Source organism: Tympanuchus pallidicinctus, unplaced genomic scaffold, assembly GCF_026119805.1.
Source record: "Tympanuchus pallidicinctus isolate F22 unplaced genomic scaffold, pur_lepc_1.0 scaffold2, whole genome shotgun sequence".
NCBI lineage: Eukaryota > Metazoa > Chordata > Aves > Galliformes > Phasianidae > Tympanuchus > Tympanuchus pallidicinctus.
In genome coordinates this window covers 17039771-17059547 of record NW_026294721.1, presented here as the reverse complement: position 1 = coordinate 17059547, position 19777 = coordinate 17039771, and the positions used below count along the sequence as shown (strand labels likewise).

The 19777-nt window shown below is 38.5% G+C and overlaps 1 protein-coding gene across 1 annotated transcript; it reads right to left on the bottom strand.

Moving 5' to 3' along the window:
• Positions 1–273: 273 nt before the first annotated feature.
• Positions 274–19737, bottom strand: ANAPC4 (anaphase promoting complex subunit 4). The gene is made up of 28 exons (XM_052682424.1): positions 19543–19737; positions 18149–18254; positions 17407–17539; positions 16159–16233; positions 16001–16027; positions 15613–15657; positions 14361–14445; positions 13863–13973; positions 13243–13326; positions 12903–12989; positions 12152–12216; positions 12013–12055; positions 11826–11902; positions 11306–11406; positions 11175–11226; positions 10834–10889; positions 10487–10533; positions 9528–9584; positions 9305–9361; positions 8598–8691; positions 8219–8316; positions 7683–7744; positions 7561–7599; positions 7369–7470; positions 6007–6084; positions 4846–5016; positions 4220–4343; positions 274–3818 (listed from the first exon to the last, which is right to left on the bottom strand). The coding sequence occupies exons 1-28, from the start codon at positions 19648–19650 to the stop codon at positions 3603–3605; spliced, it is 2400 nt and encodes a 799-aa protein (XP_052538384.1). The 5' UTR covers positions 19651–19737; the 3' UTR covers positions 274–3602.
• Between the last annotated feature and the right edge of the window lie 40 nt (positions 19738–19777).

The following is a 19777-nucleotide window of genomic DNA, read 5'->3' as shown; positions in this document are numbered from 1 at the left end:
CTCACCTTCTCATGTGGGCAGCTCTCCAGGCTGCAGAAAATCAAAGATTTTTCAGCCAAGCAAATTGGCAGAACTGACTCAGTGATGTACTAAAAGAACTCCAACACATGACACAACACACAAAAGCACTGCAGACTTAAAAATAGGGTCTCGTACTTCCTACAGTAGGTCCTAAGCAGTTTTTTTTGTGTTTTTTTTTTTTTCTTTTTTGCTAGGATAGACTCACCCTAGCAGGTAGGGTTCTTAGATATGTAAGAAGGAAAACTGATAGGATTCTTTATCTACCAATTTAATTGTGGGAACTGCAAAAACAAAAACAAACAAAAAGACCACCCAAGGTCTTCTGATTCACAGTAGCAGGCATGATTACATCATTTGCACAGTTATAAGACAGCCGGGTAGAAGCAGTAGCTGTATAATACCCCCTGGGCAAAGAATGCCACAACACCCACATATTTATATCCCATTGTAACTTCTACCCTAGGCTTTGCTTGGCACCGATCATTTACTAACTGATTTGCTAGCAGCTCTATCGTTCAACCTGAAGGTACAGCTGAAAGCACTTTATTCACCTACAAATGGCATTTCTTTTTCTTCCAGAGTTTTGTGGTGGTTTTTTTTTGTTGTTGTTTTCTGGTTTTTTGTTTTGTTGTTGTCGTTTTTTTTCCCCCTTGTTCCACGGCGGCATTTTGCTCAGAGATCATTATGTCACTTTGCCTCTCCTTCCTTGAAGCTCAGGCTATGAAAACTCAAACGCTCTCTTCATTCATATGCATCTCCTTATGAATGGATTGCTGAAGTCTTTCTTCCCCTCTCCAAAATGTCATTCTTAGACTGTTTAGACCTTATGACTTTGCTTCATGACACAAGTTAAGCTGGCTCTTCACCTAACGCACCTAAAGCATGAAATGAGTCAGCTGCAAAAGCAATTGCTCATTTCAGGTAGCAAGAGAACGCAATAACACATGAGCCAACTGTGACTACAGAAACTTACTGTAGAACTTGAGTGCTTACCTACATGGCTTTTCCATTTTGTTGAAGCTTACATACTGTCTTAAACAAGCAAAACCCTTGTTTTTTCAAAATAAGAAACAATAGGAACAAGTGCAGATAATGCTACAGAAATACACTCTCTTTCCTGGTCTGCATAAAAGAATTAGTTAACTAAATCAAGTCTGTATTCAGTATTTCTCTACGTACTTCCTGTCTGTGTGAAAAGCTCAAGTGGTCACATATGAAGCCAGATGTGACTGAGCAATCAAATCCATGGAAGTGGGAGGCAACAGTGCCACAAACAGATCATGCCATGCATGGATTGTGAAGCAAAGCAGCACAAAGTGCTGAGAGTGCAAGAGAAACTTGGCAATGCAGAAAGCTGCACATCAGGCAGAGATCAGGCAGAAAAGGCACAGACTGAAGGGGGCTGCACAAGCCAAATGGCAGAAAAATGGAAGATGGAAGAAATCTTTTAAGTAGTCAAACACCACACATGCAAAAGAAGCAGACTTAAGAAAATCAGCAGCAGTAGCTGACCCTTAATGGATCTAAAGATTAATATTATGAAGAGCAGACTATGGGAGCACAGCTGAGAATATATATATACTGAGAATATATATATATACATACTACAATACTATCAAAAAAGAATAAGAACTCATTTGCAGCAGAAAAAGGCTGAAAAACCATTCAGTTAGCATTAAAAAAAAAAAAAGGGATGAAGAAGAGTGACAAGCGAGTCCCACCAGGTCCAGACACCACCAAAATCCTCAAAAACTAGATCAAACGTTTCCCTTTGAAAAGGAAAATGCATAAGCACATTGCTGATGCATTTACTATTATAAAAAAGATAGTAAAACTAAGACAAAGTTTGACAGAAGGAAGCAGCAAAACATTCAGAAGCACTGACTAAACTGGTACATTTGTACCATATTGCTGGTAAAAGCAGAAAGTGTGTACATACTTTTTCAATCCAGAAACAAAGTTATCATTCATGCAAGCACATCCAAGACAAGACTAGAACGGCCCACAGAATAAGCCCAGAGAGATTTCTAAAGAACACGTCCTTGCCCTGGGAAATAGGACACAGCTGTTATTAACACAAATTCAGAAACAACTGTGGGCAGGGCAGATCACATTTTCATATGCTGGTAGACCAAAGCTACTTAGCAGAAAACGTAGCAGAACAATTGTTTCCAAGCACTCCAGCGTAACAATTCTTAAAGCAAATTCAAAGGCAAGAGTTTCCAGGAGAACTTTAAGGCCAAGCTTGACTTGAATTGGTTTGGTAGTTGCAGCAATTTCTCATCAAGAATAACTGATGTACGTAGAAGATGCATGGCACACCTGAATAGGCATTCCTGCCCCTCCTGTGCCACACCTTCTTTGTGCCTTCAACCATTTGTTAGATGAGGGCACTGAACAGCCAGCAGCTTTCTAGGACAGTTACAAACAAGTCTCTCTCAAACAAACTAAAAATCTCAAAAAGTACACTAAAAAATAAAAACTTAACTTAAAAATGGCATATTTCAAAACAAGAGGATGAGTCTAACACCTGATTTTTGCAATACCAAACAGCAGTTTGAGAAGACTGATTTGGTTTTGAAATACAGAATGGAGCACACATGTAAGACCTGGATCGTTTTTAGAAATAAAAAATACACACACTGTTCCAAAATGAAGATCATGCATTTAGCAGCACTGTTCATTAAAAAGATGTACAGTTAAGGGCTCAAGCCAGCTACTAGGCAACAAGAAAAGATGTTTGATTTCCAGACTCCATCCCTAGCTTTCAGTGCTAGCACCGCACCACTCCTACAACAATATATAAATTAGCAACATATTCCTTCTGAAGCCTGTACAAGACACACAATGCCACATCACATTAAAAAAATATTCTCTTTTAACTTCTTATTACAAAAAAAAAACAACAAAAAACAAACAAAAAAAAACAAACAGCAGGAGGAAAAATACAGGAGCAATTTCACACGCAGTAGGCAGGCTGAGGTTTCTGACAAAACACACACATTGTACTCAGAACTAAAGAACTGCACAGATTGAACAAATACTGTATTACTGAGGAGGCAGATTTTTATCAGAATAGCTTTTTAAAAGTATTTAAGTAACAGTAGCTAACTTTTCGTGTCCAGCTATTTTTATGCTGATCTGCAAGCCTGTTGTTCTCTATACACACATTGAAGTGTAACTATACAAGAAGTTTCTGCACCTCTTAGCAGAACATGAAGTCTAACAAGGGGAGGTTTTGGTTTTCAAAAATTAGGGTTTTGTTGTTTTCACATACATACTCATTTTATCTTCAGAACAGTATTCAGGACTGATTAGGTTAACCATAAAACTTCAGTTAGTATTTTTCCTCCACCTACAAAAAACTGCAAATAGAAAATCTCTCCAAGAAACAGTTCCTATCAAATCACTGTGCCAAGAAAAAAAGTTCAAGCTTGTATATTCTAGAACATAGTTGGTCTTTGTTAAGAAGTAATACAGAACCCACAGCATGTTAACGCTACAGAGTAGGTATGGGAAACATCATTTCAGTAACCAGAAGTTAGATTTCAGTCTTCGCCCTTTACCAGGGAAAACCTGTGTCAAAGACCCAGGTTTGACTCATTTTCTTCAGTTTCATCAGGTAGTTCTTCAGCTGATGCACCACACACATTATCTTGGTTATCCACAGAGCAACTCAGCTCTTCAGGTTCCCCAGCTGCTATCTGAGTAGTTTCTTCTTCCTCCTCTTCTTCAACTTCTCCATCATCCTCTACATCCATCTCAAACACTCTCACATGACGAAGATTTGAACTTAGCTATGGAAACATTAAGAAGTCTTGATTAATAAGTAATCAAAAAAGAACACAGATACCAAATTATGTATTGCCCAATAGCTCTGAAAATAGCCTTTATCTTCAAAATGAAGGTACTGTGGAAATTGGCAATTGTTTTATTGCTCTGCAGACTGTAAAGTAAAACAAGTCTATCTATTAATTGCTATTAAATTTTTTCCAGGTTATGTAATGAGACAGGCATGACTGTATTCTGACAAATTGATAATAGATTCTGGGAAGATAATCAATTTGTAAGAAATTAAATGATGATAACCGAGACTTTTTTTTCTGTTAACTTTATGAGGTTTACAGACTATCTTTCTCCCTAGCTATGGAACATTTCCTTCCCCCTCCACCCGATGTATTCACAGATATGCACTTACCACACAGGAAACTTTTCTAATACCATTTACAGCAACATACTGAGCTTTCATATTCTCCAGCACTCTCCACTGGTTGTCCAAGAAGACAGTACGTGTTGCTATCTCATCACTTTGCTCAGCCAATCTGCAAGAAATGATGCACAAAACGTAAGAAAATTTCAGTACTAAAACAAAAATAAATCCCAGTCAGTCCCAAGTTTGGGGGTTTTTTTTTTTGGCTTTTTTTTTTTTGTGTGTCTAGATTTTACTACACCATATGCAACAAGTAGACAAGCATTTAAAATCGTAACTCCATATACTCCAGATACTCTAGAAGAGAGGATAAAACTGTGCAGACACAGCACGTTTCAAGTGCTGCAAGAGATTACAACAGGACAGAATGGAGTTGTATGATTCCTGTCTTGTCCCAGGTAACAGCTGTGGCAGGAAGATGATGTTGACATTCCTTCAAATCCCTCCTTTGCAAGAACAAAGCTCTGGAGGCAATGTCTACCCTTACACAGAAGTGACCTCCGTGACCTTTGATCAATGTATCTCTTCACTACCACTTACAAGAGCTCTATGCAATTCCCTGTTACAGTGGCCAAGACTGGTTTGAGCTTGTTTTTAATATTGCCTGTTCCCACCTTTTAGTAGAATCCCAGATGAATTCCATTTCTTGATCCTCATTTGTGTATACTGAAGACAAAGGCAGCTGGGCCAAGATTCTCTCCTTCCCCTCTTGTTCCACGCTCTCCTTCAGAACTACAGTTACAGTTTCATCATCATAAAAATGTGCATCTAAACAACTGTAGCACCTATTGGAAATAAACCAGTACCTATATATTAGGAAGCAACAAGGAATAAAAGTGACCATAGAACAAAAATATTTCTATGCTGCACAGCACTGAAGTTAGGTAGTATTCATTAGTTAACAGTGAGTTTTACTGTAAACAATGAAAAGGTCAGTTGTGCAACTGAGACTCTTTAGGACTGCTAAAAACTCCTGTAACATAAATGACACTGAAGAACAAAACAATAAGAATCTTATTTCTTCCCATTTCAGTTGAAATGTAAAGAGCAATTAACACAAATGCCAAGGAAAATTAGGAAACAGTTGGTGATGTTGAGGGCCATCAGCACTTCGGGCCTTTCTAAATTAAAAGCATAAACTTACTCTGCCATGACTTCTGAGATTTCTTCCTTCAGGAATGTCAGATGTCGCTCTATCTTATTTCAAGATTACTGATACAAGAAAAAGTTGTTTCCAACTAACTCTACACATGTACCAAGGTTCAACTTTTTGATCAGAAAACTAAAATGCTTACTTGACCTTAAGTGCAAAATAACTCAACAGTCTCCAGCTGCACCAGAGAGATTAAAGTAGACATCGGGAAGAACTTCTTCATGGAGAGGGTGGTGAAGCTTTACAATGGTGAAGTGGTGGAGTCTGTATCACGTGATGATTTAGGAGACGTGCAGTCATGGCACTAAGGGACAGGTTTCAGTGATGGGACTCGGTACGTCTGGTTGATGATTGGACTTTGTGATAGTGAAAGTCTTTGCAAGCCTAAATGGCTCTGTGGTAAGATTCCCACAATCCTACAACTTCACCCCTGTACTGTGCCTTACGGCCCGACTCACTTGGGAACTACAAGCTACTGCAGCATTTGAAGTGCTAATTCGGAATATAAAAGCCAAATCTTAATGCTAGGGAAGTTAACTTCAAGTAAAATGAACACTCAAAAACATGTTCTTCGATTTCACAATCTGCATCCCTGGAAGAAGAATCAACTCAACATACTGACCTGGAGTCTGAGCTCTCATTTATACTGTTGTTCAAGAAGTTTCCAAACTCTACTGCAACAATTCCGTTACCAATAGACCTGAAGGACAGAAATCACTATTTTGGTGACATTTTTTTTCCATCTGTAGAAAATTCAAAATCTCAAAGGGCAACTGCAGTACAGAATGGTGTAAGCCCATCTGCTTTACAAAGTACATGACTACATCCCCAGATGATGCAACAAGTGGACAGAAACCTTTTGATTTCTCTTGCCTCTCAAGCAAAATGTGACTGAAGGAGCCAAATGAGAAAGTCCTTCTGGGTTGTGGGATACAGTTCTTTGTTGAACTCTCAGCTCAATTGTCCTAGTTTCAAGTCCATTAAGTCACTCATTACTTGCATCTACAGAAAATGAGTCAGTACTACCTAAGATTTATCAGGAAATTTTTCACACAGAGGGTGGTGATGCATTGTAACAGGTTGCCCAAGGAAGTTGAGGATGCCCCATCCCTGGAGGCTTTCAAGGCCAGGCTGGATGTGGCTCTCGGCAGCCTGGTCTGGTGATTGGTGACCCTGCACACAGCAGGGGGGTTGAAACTAGATGATCATTGTGGTCCTTTTCAACCCAGGCCATTCTATGATTCTATGAAGATACCAGTGAGAAAGGAAATACAATAGAAACTACACCACAAGGCTACAATTTTGTCTTCAGAAGCAATCAACTGGAAACACAGAAGGTATTTCCATCACATGTTCCCTCCAGCAGTAAAAATGTTCTAAAAATTCTCACCCTGTCATAGCTCACCGTCTCCTCAATTTAAACAACATACATTATAAAAATCACTATTTTATGTTGAAACTTTTGTTGTTCTACACACCTAGGTCATGTCAGTGCACTGCACCTTAGGTAGAGAAATTCCCAAAAGTGCAAAAATGATATCCCAAAGAGATGTATTTGTTGAACCCAGCTGTCCACCCATCCCATTTTTCCCTAGTGTTTTAAATCACAGGCTATAAGGAGTTAACAGTATTTTCAGCAAGACAAATCAACATTGTAAGCCTGATTCTCTACAAGTTTTCTTAGTTCACAAAGAGTAATTCTGTGAGGAGCAAAGCGAAGGAAACCTGACTTTTTTCTCCTGAGCCTACAAACATCCTGGATGTTTTGATCAGATTTTTTGAGTTTAATAAAATATGAATTCCTACTGTAGTTTCCCATTGCACCTCCCAATGCCTTCCACTTTGATGAATTCTCTAGTACCCCACAAGGACTGTGCTCAGAGTCCTTCAATCTCTGTTTTTGCAGAAAAAAAATCAAGTTGCAACTGTCTCTATACATACGATAAGTCTCACAAACCATTCTCCTTCCCCCCTTTTTTCTTACCTGGAAGTATCTGTATGTCTCCTCAAAATGTGTATTTTAGAAATAGAACTTTCTAATATGGTAAAGAGAACGTAATGTACGTTGGATGTTTTGTCATTCCACCTGTAATGTTAGGTGAGGAAACAGGAAAAAGTCACACCATATTTTAAGAACAGGTGAGTGACATACAACAAGAAATAACAGCATACTTACAGAAACGGCAGTTTAAATAACTGAGGTGAGGAATCTTCACTGAAAAGGAAAAACAAAACGAGTGTCAAAATACTATTATAATTTTGTGCAACTGCACTCCAGAAATAATGTTAAAAACATACCTACGGGAAGTCTTGTAGAGAGACACACAGAATGCTTGATGCACTGACTTTCCAATCACATCCTAACAAATAGAATAAAAAGAGCAAAGAAAAAGCAAGCTGTTCATGATATATTCCTTCTTAAAAAAACTAAATCAATAAATACATAAAAAGAATAAAATCCAAGTGTGTTTGAAAGAAAAGTCCACAAATATTTATACTGAACTAACCATCTCTAATACGAACACTGTCACTTAATGCATGTAGTTCGTATTTCTTCAGAAGATACAGACTAACATACCATCAACTAATCAGCTATCTGATCTGTAATGCATATACCGAGTTACTTAATGTTAAAATAGCTCTCATCAATGCACAGGGTAAACAGAATGCACAGAACACACAAAACAAAAAAAATCCTCCATTGAGTTTAAGACACTCAGTAGTGGTTAAGCTGGAATGCATGCTGCCAGCTACATTGTAGGCATTCAATTAAAATTCCAGGCCTTGCTAAGCATGACTACCATCTAGAAGAAAGCTATATAAATTGAACTTACAGCTGGTTTTTGTAAACACTGATCAATGACCTCTTCCATTTGCCTTTTGACAAAATGCAGTGATTTCTCAGGATAGTAGGGAAACAAAAGTGGGCTTTCTGCAAACATATAAAGCTCATTTTAAAAAAAAATGCTTATAACTCCATAAAAAAATAGACTATACTACTACTGAAGTGACAGTGGAGTGACAGTGGGCCAGTAAGCTGCTCACAGGCCTAGAGCACATGGTTCAGAGGGGAAGTTAAGGGCCATTTATATTATTCCGCCCAGATGAGCATCATGAAACTAACTTCTGATCACAAAAAAAAAAGAAAAAGGATTACTCTTATGTTAAGTTCTCCACATACCTCAGATTCAGTTTTACTCAAGCACACATTACCTTTAACATGAGTACTATTTTTGAGAAAGTGAAACCACTGGTTTCCTTCTGTATTAGGTGGTGAAACAAGGTCTTCATCTTCATCTTTCAAGTACTAGATAAGAAACAGACATTTTATAAGTCTGCAAATTAAAAATAAGTAACATTAGAATTCACTTCCAACAATATATAATCACAGAATTATAAAGGTTCCACTGGACTTCTCGAGATTATCTAGTCCAAGCCCTACACTGTCTCTCACAAGTTAAACAAGTTTAGTTCCTTCTAAATATAACATGTCTACATTTAAAATATAACATTCCACTCCTCCTAGAAATAAATAAGAAATCAACTATTGTTTAATATCATACAGTACCACTTCCATGTGGAACTGATTTTCAAACAATACTTGAACACAAACATTTAGAAATCCAGTGAGTAACAACATAAAGACAATGTGCAGATTTTAATTTTACACTACTACTGCTGGCTGTAAACACATTTCACCCTTTTCCTAAAATACTGCATATGTAAGGAAAACTATAAAATGTTCTAATATTTTCTTTTTCTAATAACAAAGAAAATATTGACAATAACTTCCTTTTACTGTGACTGGAATGCACAACACATAGCAGAAGGGATAGAGAAGAAAAATGGGCACAACTTTAAAAGCTTTCTCATGATTTTCTCTCTTACTCCCTCCTTCCATATATTCTCTAGTTCTTTACCTGGCCAACCCTCTCCACATTGAAGTATTTTCCTTTGCGATTGTAAAGTTCTGGTGCCTGGAAAAAAAAATAATAACAATGCAAACAAAACCAAAATTGAAACCCAAACTGACTAAGAAATAAGGCACAAAAAGATGATGGAATTATTTTACTTAAAATTTTTCCTATTCAATTACTAGCAGCAAAAACACAGTAACCAAGTACCACCATTAGGATTACTTACCTCATTGAAGTGCTCAGTAAGAAAATCTGCAACAAACGTGATATCTTTTTGAGTCATCTAAAACAAAAAACATAAAAAAATGGAGCAAGGGGAAACAAAGTTTGAGAATTACACCTAAATGAGCACAGAATGAACATTCTATAGGCTGAACAAGACCAATTCATTGTTGCTCACAGGACAAGTACTGAAACCCTTTGCCAGCTTGCAGACTCTCTGCTGAAATCGCACCAGTTTATTCATATTTGTCTCATACAGAAGGGCCTCAAACTGGAGAAGGTATTCCAAAAATGATCTGACTAGTCCTAAGTAAGGAAGGTTATCATTTCTCTTGGTCATAATCCTGTTAGAATAACCCTGGTTCCTCTACACTGCCCTTTGTTGCCAGAGCCCACTGCTGGCTCATGCCCAGTTTGCTTCCACCAACATCCACAGGCTGACCTCCTCCCCAGCTAACCAGGGCTGTGCTGCTGCAGATTCTTCCCTGGGAACAATTTTGTATTTGTTCCTGCTGAATCTCAGGAGGTCCCTATCAGTTCATTCTTGCAGCCTATTTCCCTTTGGATATCTCCATCTGCCCTACAGCACATCAGCTGATGCACCCATTGTGGTGGTGACTGCAGATCAGATGCAGGTGTTATTTATTTCTTCTCTCAGGTAAAGATGTTACAATCTGATTCCTGTTAACTTCATCATCTAGGGCATGTAAAGAGTCACCATACGCATATTTCATAGAGAACTAGGCTCATATGTGCTGCACTATTAAAAGAAAACAGTAAAAGTTATATATGCAAGACAGTACACTGAGGCGTTTGTGTGAATGTGCAGGCATCAGCTTTCCCAAAGAAACGTCACAGGCACATTCTTTAAGTTTTGGAACAAAAAATACGTTTTTAATCTTGCTCTGTAAGTCAAGCAGAAAAGAAAATATACCACCATTAATAAGAAAATGTTATTACTACCTTGTTCAGCTCTGGAAGCACATGATCTTCTGACATCCTCAACATAGCTGAGGAGAAAAAAAAAGATACTGATGTTTATCTTTTTCTTAATATTCCTAATTTTTCATTGCTATATAATATGGCACTGTCAATAATATAAGAAGGATTAATTTGTCAGAAGCTGAAGAATCTGAAAAGAACAATTATGAATTGGGACTGAAATTAAGCTTCACTTACCCTACTAAACTGCAGAAAATATCTATGGCAGTAATAAACAGATGGATATAACTAAGACTGGCATAATTAATTGTTGGCATTTTGGCATTTACAAAACAGATACCAAATATTTACTACATCATCAAGCTTACCAACGTACAGCCATCGAAAAAATGCTTTGAAGTTTTTCATACTACTGTCAATAACTCTGCAGAAGAAACAATCAGTAACAACAAATTACCAGATGTCACAAGCTGTTGCAGGTTTAAGTTCTATTTCTGTTATAGACAGATATGTAAGTATTATCAACTTCTTAAAAATGCCAAATGCATCCCTCCCTCTAAGATTCTTGTTGGCATACAAGCCTCTGAGGTGCAGCAAGACAAGAGCTCATCACCAACAGAGGAGCCACACCCTGCCATCTTTCCTTACTCCCAAGCCACATGCTTTCTCAAAAGCCAAGTTTTTAAAATTCCTCAGACTTTATACTTACTGAAGCAGCTCATTTGCTTTCAGGATGAAAGAACCAACAGCAGTAGTAGCCTCTGTCAAGAGAGCAAGCCATTGATATCATGCTTGCAAAAATGAAATAAGTGTAGTTAAGTAGGACACATGCTACTGTACCTTCAATTCCAGATGCATCTAATCCCAGAGACTCGTATTTTTGTTTCCATAAAGCCATCCCTTTCAACTCACTTAAGTAGTATAAGAGTGCTTCTGAGCCACTAGGAGAGTAAAGCAAAGAACCAATCTTTTAGTCCCCGTTTGATAACTGTGCTTCACAGTGCACCAGATTTTGATCTTACAACGGGCAAAGTGGAGAACTTTATAAAATCACCTGGAATGTAAGAGCTAAGAAAGTATTCGCAGAAAAGCAAATATTGTCTTTATAATCTTAACCACCACACAGTGATGGAGAACATTTCCTATAAAAATACCAAGCAGTGATATTTAGCTTATACACAATGGAGACTGCTCAAAATACGAGCTCTCCATCACCCACGAGTAAATCAGTACATGGTGTATTACCACATACCATACAAAAAATCTATATATAAAGAACCACTGATACTGCACCCCATCTTTTAGCAAAGTACATAACATGCCACTTAATCTAAAATTTATTGGACATTTTATGACGTACCTCTGCAAATGACTTATAACCAATTTTTGTATACTGGAATAGGAGGACTCTATGGACTGACCGAGCTTTTTTAAGCCCTGTTAAAAAAGAAATATAAACACATAATAATGTTTTCTTAATGTAAATGCACAGCAATTAAAAGTTACTGAAATGTATAATTCTAAGATGTTAAATAATATGAACGTACCTTTACTGTCAGTTGGTTCATTAATAATGCCTGCAGTTCCAGACTAAAAAGGGACAGGGAAGAGAAAACCAAACATGCTTTCATTTTGTATTTTAGTATCAAATGCAAACGCATACTCAGATAAAACAACAGTAGCTACCTTGCTTTGCCCCATAACAACAGCTGCATAAACTCATCCTGAACAGAAGTGGTTGTATTCTTTTCCTGTCAGCCAAAATGATTGAAATAGATTGGTAAAGAGGTTACATTCAGCCTACCAAATAACGTCACAGATACCTCAAATAAAGTACATTACAAAACCCACCCTTACTCTTGAATGCTGAAATCAGACTACAGATCTTTTGAAATTCAATTCAACTCAATTCAATGATTCAAGGTCAGTATTTTCAATTATTTTCAGTTGTAATACTCAGTAAAAATTCTAAGCACTTTCCATCATCAAGAATCTATGTTAAAAATAAATACATTAATTACTTGATTCAATTAACTGCCAGCCACGCACACAAAATATATGCAAATATATGATCTGATATATATGCTCCATTGAGTTAAGCTGCAAATGGTGATGGGCTGCTGCTCAACATTTACAGTAGACAGTTCATCAGTGACTGAAGTAGAAAGAACACAACCTTAAACAGAAAGCAATTGTTCAATAGCTGTGCAAGCTGAAAAATATCACTTTCAAATAGTAAGGAGTAAACAAAATAAAGGAGTATCACAATGCAATCACACTCGACTGTGCTCAGATATCTGCAGCATCACAGCAGTTTGTCTCTGAACTTAGAGACTGTTTGCTGGAGGCCTTACATAAACAGCACTAAGATAATGTACTGTGTAGTTAACATGAACAGCAGACCTACTACAGAAAAGAGCAGTTCATACTACAATACCTGTACAAATTTTGTTAGCCGTGAGTCCATCTGCATCAGTATTTCTTCCCACGCCTCACACATGCACGTCAGTGACAAGTTTATATACTGCAATACAGGCACTAAGATTAGCCTTACTCCCTTTTTTCTCCTTCAATACATATTAAATAACTGGATGTTGTAACACAAAGGGAAGATATATATTACAGGCATCATATGAAATTTCTAATCAACTTTTCAAGCTAGAGCTCCACATTTACTTAAAACCAACAGAAGTTTCCTACTAGGAAAATTTTACTTCCTGTAAGAATATAGAAGGCTCTAGGACTTGAGATATTAAGATGTCATAACGAAACCATACCTGTAACAGTGTTGAAATGTGAGTAAACTTCCGGGCCATTCGAGTTACCTCAGGTAAATAACTTGATAACAGACTGGTGTCCAGCTATAACAAACAGAACAGTTAACAGATCATTTGTTTTTTAAACAGTTTCGGGTTATTGAAATAAAAACACAGATGGAGAGGACCCACAGAGAAACTTACTATTTCTCATTTTCTTTAAGTTGATTTTAAGAAGAAAACAGGGCAATTAGTATTTTAATCTATCAATAAAAGCTCTTGAGAACGGTTCTAATTTTGGAGTTCTAACAGTAATAGTTTGCAGGATGACTGTTCTGGGTAGAATGGATGATGAACAGCACGGCTGCTACACCTTTGTGTTCAGAATGAAGACAAACGAAGTAACTGTAATTGAATAAATGTTATATTTGAAGTAATATTTTCTCAGAACGCCTCAGAGCATTACAGTCAGTCTCAGCTGTGAGACTGCAAGCCAATGTAACAAATCCAAAAGCTAAGCCAGGGTGCACTTCAGAAAGGCTGAGAACAATCATACAAGTTTTTCCTACAAATAACAGGAAGGTGATAAAGTTAGGTGAGAGTAAATAAAAGAAAGAACATTTTAAAATTACTTTACTTGCCTGAAAATAAGTTATCTCTGCTTCACTGTCAGGAGAGTCTTGTATTTCTGTAATAACCGACAGTGATTTCAGATCACTGGATAAACAGAGTCCACGACAAGAACCTGCCACCTGAAGGATTCCAGTTTAAATGTTAATGAAATATTGAATTTTTTCCATACGTATTTACTGTTGTAACACATTCACATGCAAAGCAGGCTGTGTTCAATGACATTTAAAAACCAAGGGGAATTTTGTTCAAGAAAATATTTACCCCTTTCACCATGGATTAGCATTGAGCTCAGTTTCTTTTCAAACAAAATGTTAAAATCACCAGTTAAGTTGGAATGTCTTTCCAGCAATAACCACACAACCCTACCCAAAGAAATAGTTATTCCTTTCTGTAAAATTTCAGCAACCCAGTTTCAGTTACACATAAACCCACAGATGCATTATTTCATTCAATTCAGCTGTATTTTGGTATATGCTGAAGAAAAAAAAATACAGAAATAAACATACCCCAGTTACTGTAGCAATCTTGAACATTCCATAAGCATAAATTTCAACAAACCCTGAGCTGCCACCAAGGACAAGAGCATTAAGCCTATAAGAACAGAAGAACACGTGCTGATGAGCACATGAAAATAAACTGACAACTTTTTTCCTAAGCTATCTGAAGTCAGTTTTTAATGCAGATAAAAATAATTCTTAATTTCCATTCCTTTTACTAAAAGATTCTCTAGAAAACCACTAAAACAAATACTGTGCTGTCGCCTACAATCCAAGAAATTTAAAAACTAAGTGAAAAATATTAGTAGCTTGGACTTGATTGATGAGAACTGGGTCTAACACTTGCAGGAAACAAAATCATATAGCAAACTGCTGAATGAAGGAAAAAAAAATTAACACCAAGTTTAGGCACAGAAGTCCTTTTTCACTAACTGGAGACCTGTGAAAAAAACTAACAGTTTACAGCAGCAGCCCACCTACCAGTACAGGCTGCAAAGCATTCTTATAAAGCCACTTTTTCATTTCCCCTGTATTTATCCTAATTACATGCCGAGTAAGTCTGTCACTGCCACTCGGTGGGCCTCCTCAGTAAAACCTCAGCAGAAATAAAAACATAAAAGATACAGCAGCAAAGAACAGCCACAGACAACAACAGCAAAAGAGACAGAAACCCTGTTTAAAAAAGTAGGATCAGGGAGAAACAGATCTGTGTTCTTCTGATCACTTACCAAAATCAACTTCGCTATACAATGACTTGGAAAAATGCTTTTCTATGATCTCTCACTTTTTGTCTACATTTGAAACATCACACTTTGCACAGGGAGATTGCCTGCTGTGTCACAAACCACTCTCAGTCTACTAGACTATACATCCTCCAGGTGCTCCTCATGTTTCCTAATATGAGATGCTTATTTTAAAGCATTCACGGTGCCACTGAGACCAGCTTAAGTAATCCATACAAGATAGCCTTTAAGTGTGACTCAAGAAATCTTCCAAGGAAAAGAAGGTATAACATCAACAGCAGCAGATTGTAAGGTGCCTGACAATCCCTTTAAGCCAGGGAGAAAAGATGTAAACTGATGGAGACATAATTTTTTTTTTAGTATATTCAGTGAACTTTATCTTCATATACGAAAAAAAGAAACATTGCATACTTTCTCCAGAACCATTAAAACAGATTATGAATAACTTTAAAGTAAGTTTCTTTGTTATTTTAAAGCCAAAAAATAAAGAAACAAAAGAACACACAAACAGAATTTACCTCACATCACCCAGAAGCTTCATAATCTCATCTGACTTTTCTTCACTGAAAATATAAAAGATATGGATGCTTTTTAGCTCCTTTGTCTCAATAGCAGAAAACAAAGAAAGAAACTTAGAGGGTGGTGACACACTGGAACAGGTTGCCCAAGGAGGTTGTGGATGCCCCATCCCTGGAGGCATTCAAGGCCAGGCTGGATGTGGCTCTGGGCAGCCTGGTCAGGTGGTTGGCGACCCTGCACATAGCAGGGGGTTGGGGGATGATAATTGTGGTCCTTTTCAACCCAGGCCATTCTATGATTCTATGAAACCCCCTAAAAAAAAAAAAACCAACAACAAATCACGTAAACCCCTAAAAAGAAACTAAAAAAAAAAAGTCAGTTCCTTACCTGAAAATTTTCGCAGTGGTACTATAACTAAAAAAGAAAAAAAAACAACAAAGTTGAATTAGGCAGGCATCTAACTGAAAGCACCAGTAGAGTAGTGAAGACATAACAAAAACAACAATTAGTGCAAGTCTTCCCAGGCTTTCTAGTTTAATGCTTACTTTTTTGGTAGTGCTGGTAATTTAGGCAAAATGAGATTTGCCTCATCCTCTGCGTTGTAGAAGGAAGTGAGAATGCTGAAAAAGAAATGACATTGTCTTAGCTACTCAAACTGTTAAAATAGAGGAAAAGAGAATTACTGACTTTAAAGTTACCAGTACACACTCAACGTCATGTACATAAAATGGATACAAATATCAGATAGTAATCTTAAATATATCTAAAAACTAAATTAATAAAAAAAAACCTGATAATCTTTATGGTTATTTCCACCAAGTAAAGTTTGTATTTGCTGGCCCAGTACCTTGCTACTGAATCACCCATTATCTGTCACCAATGGAGGCTTTCTCTTTAAAATCTATACAACCCTGCAGCTAACCTACCTGCACCTCAGCAAAGCTTCACTACAAAGACACGTGTTACAGTACGAAGAAGAGCCAACTACAGTCCTTAATAGCACACTTTACACGTGCCTGGAGGTTAGATGCCCCACATGTCTGTCCCCATCAGAGGAATGCTAGAGTTACTTACAATACAGTGGTTTTCTTGATATTTTAAGATTTCCATTCTGGGGAAACGTAGTGGGAAGCACCTGCCAGACTTACCCAATTTTTTAAATTACTTACACTCATTTTTAAATAAACGTTTTAGTTATTATCTTGGACTGCCTATCACAGGTCTTTGTAAGACCACAGAAGGAGGGACCACAACATCCCCCAGCCTCACAAACGTGACTGAGAATTCTGTGTCAGAGCTCACAGTCTCTGCAAGAAATCTGATTTCCTAATGCAAGCGCTCCCATGGCAGAATGTCAGCACATTCAGGTGCCATATCGAGTTAAGGCTGAGAAAAGATATAAATGCCAAACTGAAGGTCTTGAAAGCACAAGTGAAGAAAGATTTAACTATAAAACTTTTTCCAACAAAATAGATGATCGCAATAACATTATTACAATTATTCGGTGTCAAAGTTAGCTGGATCAGAAGATAGGATGCACAAGTTAACATTTAAATGCTGAAATATTGTGCCTAATAACCTAAAGAACCACGAGACTAAGATTTCAGCACTGGAAAGAAGCACATGAGAAGTGCCTGTTAAAATTTTCCCTTTGGTTAAGATAAAGCAGAAAGACAACACAATTCCAAAATATTAAAAAATATTATTTTTACTTCCTATTACATGCAAAACATACATAATTAATAAGTTAGTGCCACATAGCCCATAATTTACTTGCTGTTTTTCAGACCCACCTGCTCTCTGCAGTTACTTCCATCCAATGCATATAAGTAATAGACAAGTTCACTGAGAAGGAGTGCAAGCTTTCAGGCCTTTCTACATCACACAGAATAATCCGCTTGGTATCACTAAGGCCAAAGGCCAAAACTAGAAAAAGATGAGTAAAATGTATAAATAACCAACATGCAAAACGTTGTACTTTATACTGAACTAGAAAGGAATGCACCTTCACAGTCACTACACTGTATTTTCCTTTAGCCCATTTCCACTACTTCCCAATTCTCACTTGAAACCTGCATATTAGAATGAGGGTTGTTGGTCCCATCATAGTTTTAAGTGATATGTTTAAGTCAAAAGCCCAAACCCACAATTGTGTATTTACATGCTGAATCAAACGCAAGCACTTCTAACACAGTCCTGTTCAGACAACTTCTTTCTATTCTTCAGGTAAATTCTGTATTTCATACAAAAATATTCTGCTTAGTTAAGAACAGGAAACTTTGCTACAACTTGAAAAGCAGTGTTTTGGGTGTAAGTTCACCTTGCAATTATTTCTTGCAATTGCTTTCAACAGTGCAACTTTGCCAATTATTTTTAATAAACATACATATAATTAACCCATCCTTTTCTTCAAATACAGTCTACTTAAAGTTTCCCTCCCAGACAAAAGGTATCATCACCACATCATCACACATCACTTCACTGACTTCCAGTAGGATTGCTTTGCAGTAAGTCATAGCATATACTTGACATTACTTTTGCCATCTGGCCTCCAAGCAAGAGCAGTCACTTCTTTTCCTGTATTTTCATTTGGAGGCAAACTCCAAACTCGTTGAAAGTTTGCAAGCCGATGAAGTAAAACCTACAAAGCAAACGCATTTAAGACAGAAAAATAAAAACAGTGTTTTAAATAAAACCATTAAAATCATCATAAATCAATTCAAGATGCAACTTCTCACAATTCTTTAGTAACTTCTACTATTATTTAATAACTCCTTCTCCTAGCAGACATTCCACTCCTACACGGTTTAAGAGACCACCACACTGTTTACTGTAGAGCAATACAGAGGAACAAACTGTACCTTGTATAAACCTAGAAGCCTGTAACCAACAGGGATTACCCACCCCTCTCCAGCAAGGACAGCCTGAAAGTACAAGTCTTTCAGCATGCATGATCACATGCAGCAGTTCTGGGAAGGAAAAAGCTATGAAGTTTTAGAATATCATTGACACAGGCAATGAGAATATCATTAGTGAACTCAATAAGGCCAAGTGCAGAGTGCTGCACTTGGGTCACAACAATCCCAGATATGCATACAGACTGGAAGAACTTGAGAGCAGTCCTGCAGAGAAGGATCTGGGTGATAGCGGATGAAAAGCTGGACCAGCCAGCACACACTTGCAGCCCAGAATGTCAATTGTACCCCAAGCTTCATTAACAGAGGGGTGGTAGCAGGAAGAAGGAGGGGCTTATCCCTCTGCTCAGCCCCATAGAGCTTAAGCACAATAAAGGCATAAAGCTGCTGTAGCAGGTCCAGAGGAGGGCCACACAGAGGGCTGGAGCACCTCCTCTCCTGTGAAGAAAGGCTGAAGGAACTCTGCATGTTCAGCCTGGAGAAGGCTATGGGGAAACCTCACTGAAACCGACCTGTACTGGCCAACAAAAAGATGGGAAGGGACTCAAAAGAGCGTAGCGATAAGACAGGGGTAACAGCTTTAAAGTAAAACGGGAGATTTCGGTCAGATTTCAGGCAGAAATGTTTTCCTTGGAGGTGCTGAGGCACCGGCTCGGGCTGCCCAGACGCTGTGGGTGCTCAACCCTTGGAGGTGTTCAAGGCCAGGCTGGATGTGCCCCGGGCAGCCCGAGCTGCTGGGGGAGAACCCTGTGGAACTGGACAGATTTTAAGTTGCTTTGCAACCTGAATCATTCCACGATGCCATAAATCAGTATGGAAACTAAAACTGGAGCGAGTGACAATGTTAGAAAGCTCGATAAAACGCTGCTGCGACTTGAACGGAACTACGCCGCAGCCCGCACCGCTCCCGCCGTCCGCTCTCCCTACCGGCCCCGTGGGCAGCGCGGCGCTGAGCCCTCACTGCGGCGCACGGCAGGGACGGCGGGCTGCCCCGCCTCCCAGCGGCGCGCTCACCTCTCCCGCCCTGTTGGCCAGAGCGATGAGGTCCCTCTTGGGGGACCACGCCATGACGACGACCTCCTGCGGCAGCTGCTTCTCCCCGACCTGCCGGAAGGCGGGCATGGCGGCGGCCTCCCGCTCGCTGAGCTCCTCCGCCGCGCCGCCTCCCGCCCTCCGCTGCCGGCTTCCGGAGGTGCCGCTTCCTGCTCCGGGGCGGAGCGCAACGGGGTGTCGTACGGAGTGGTCGCGT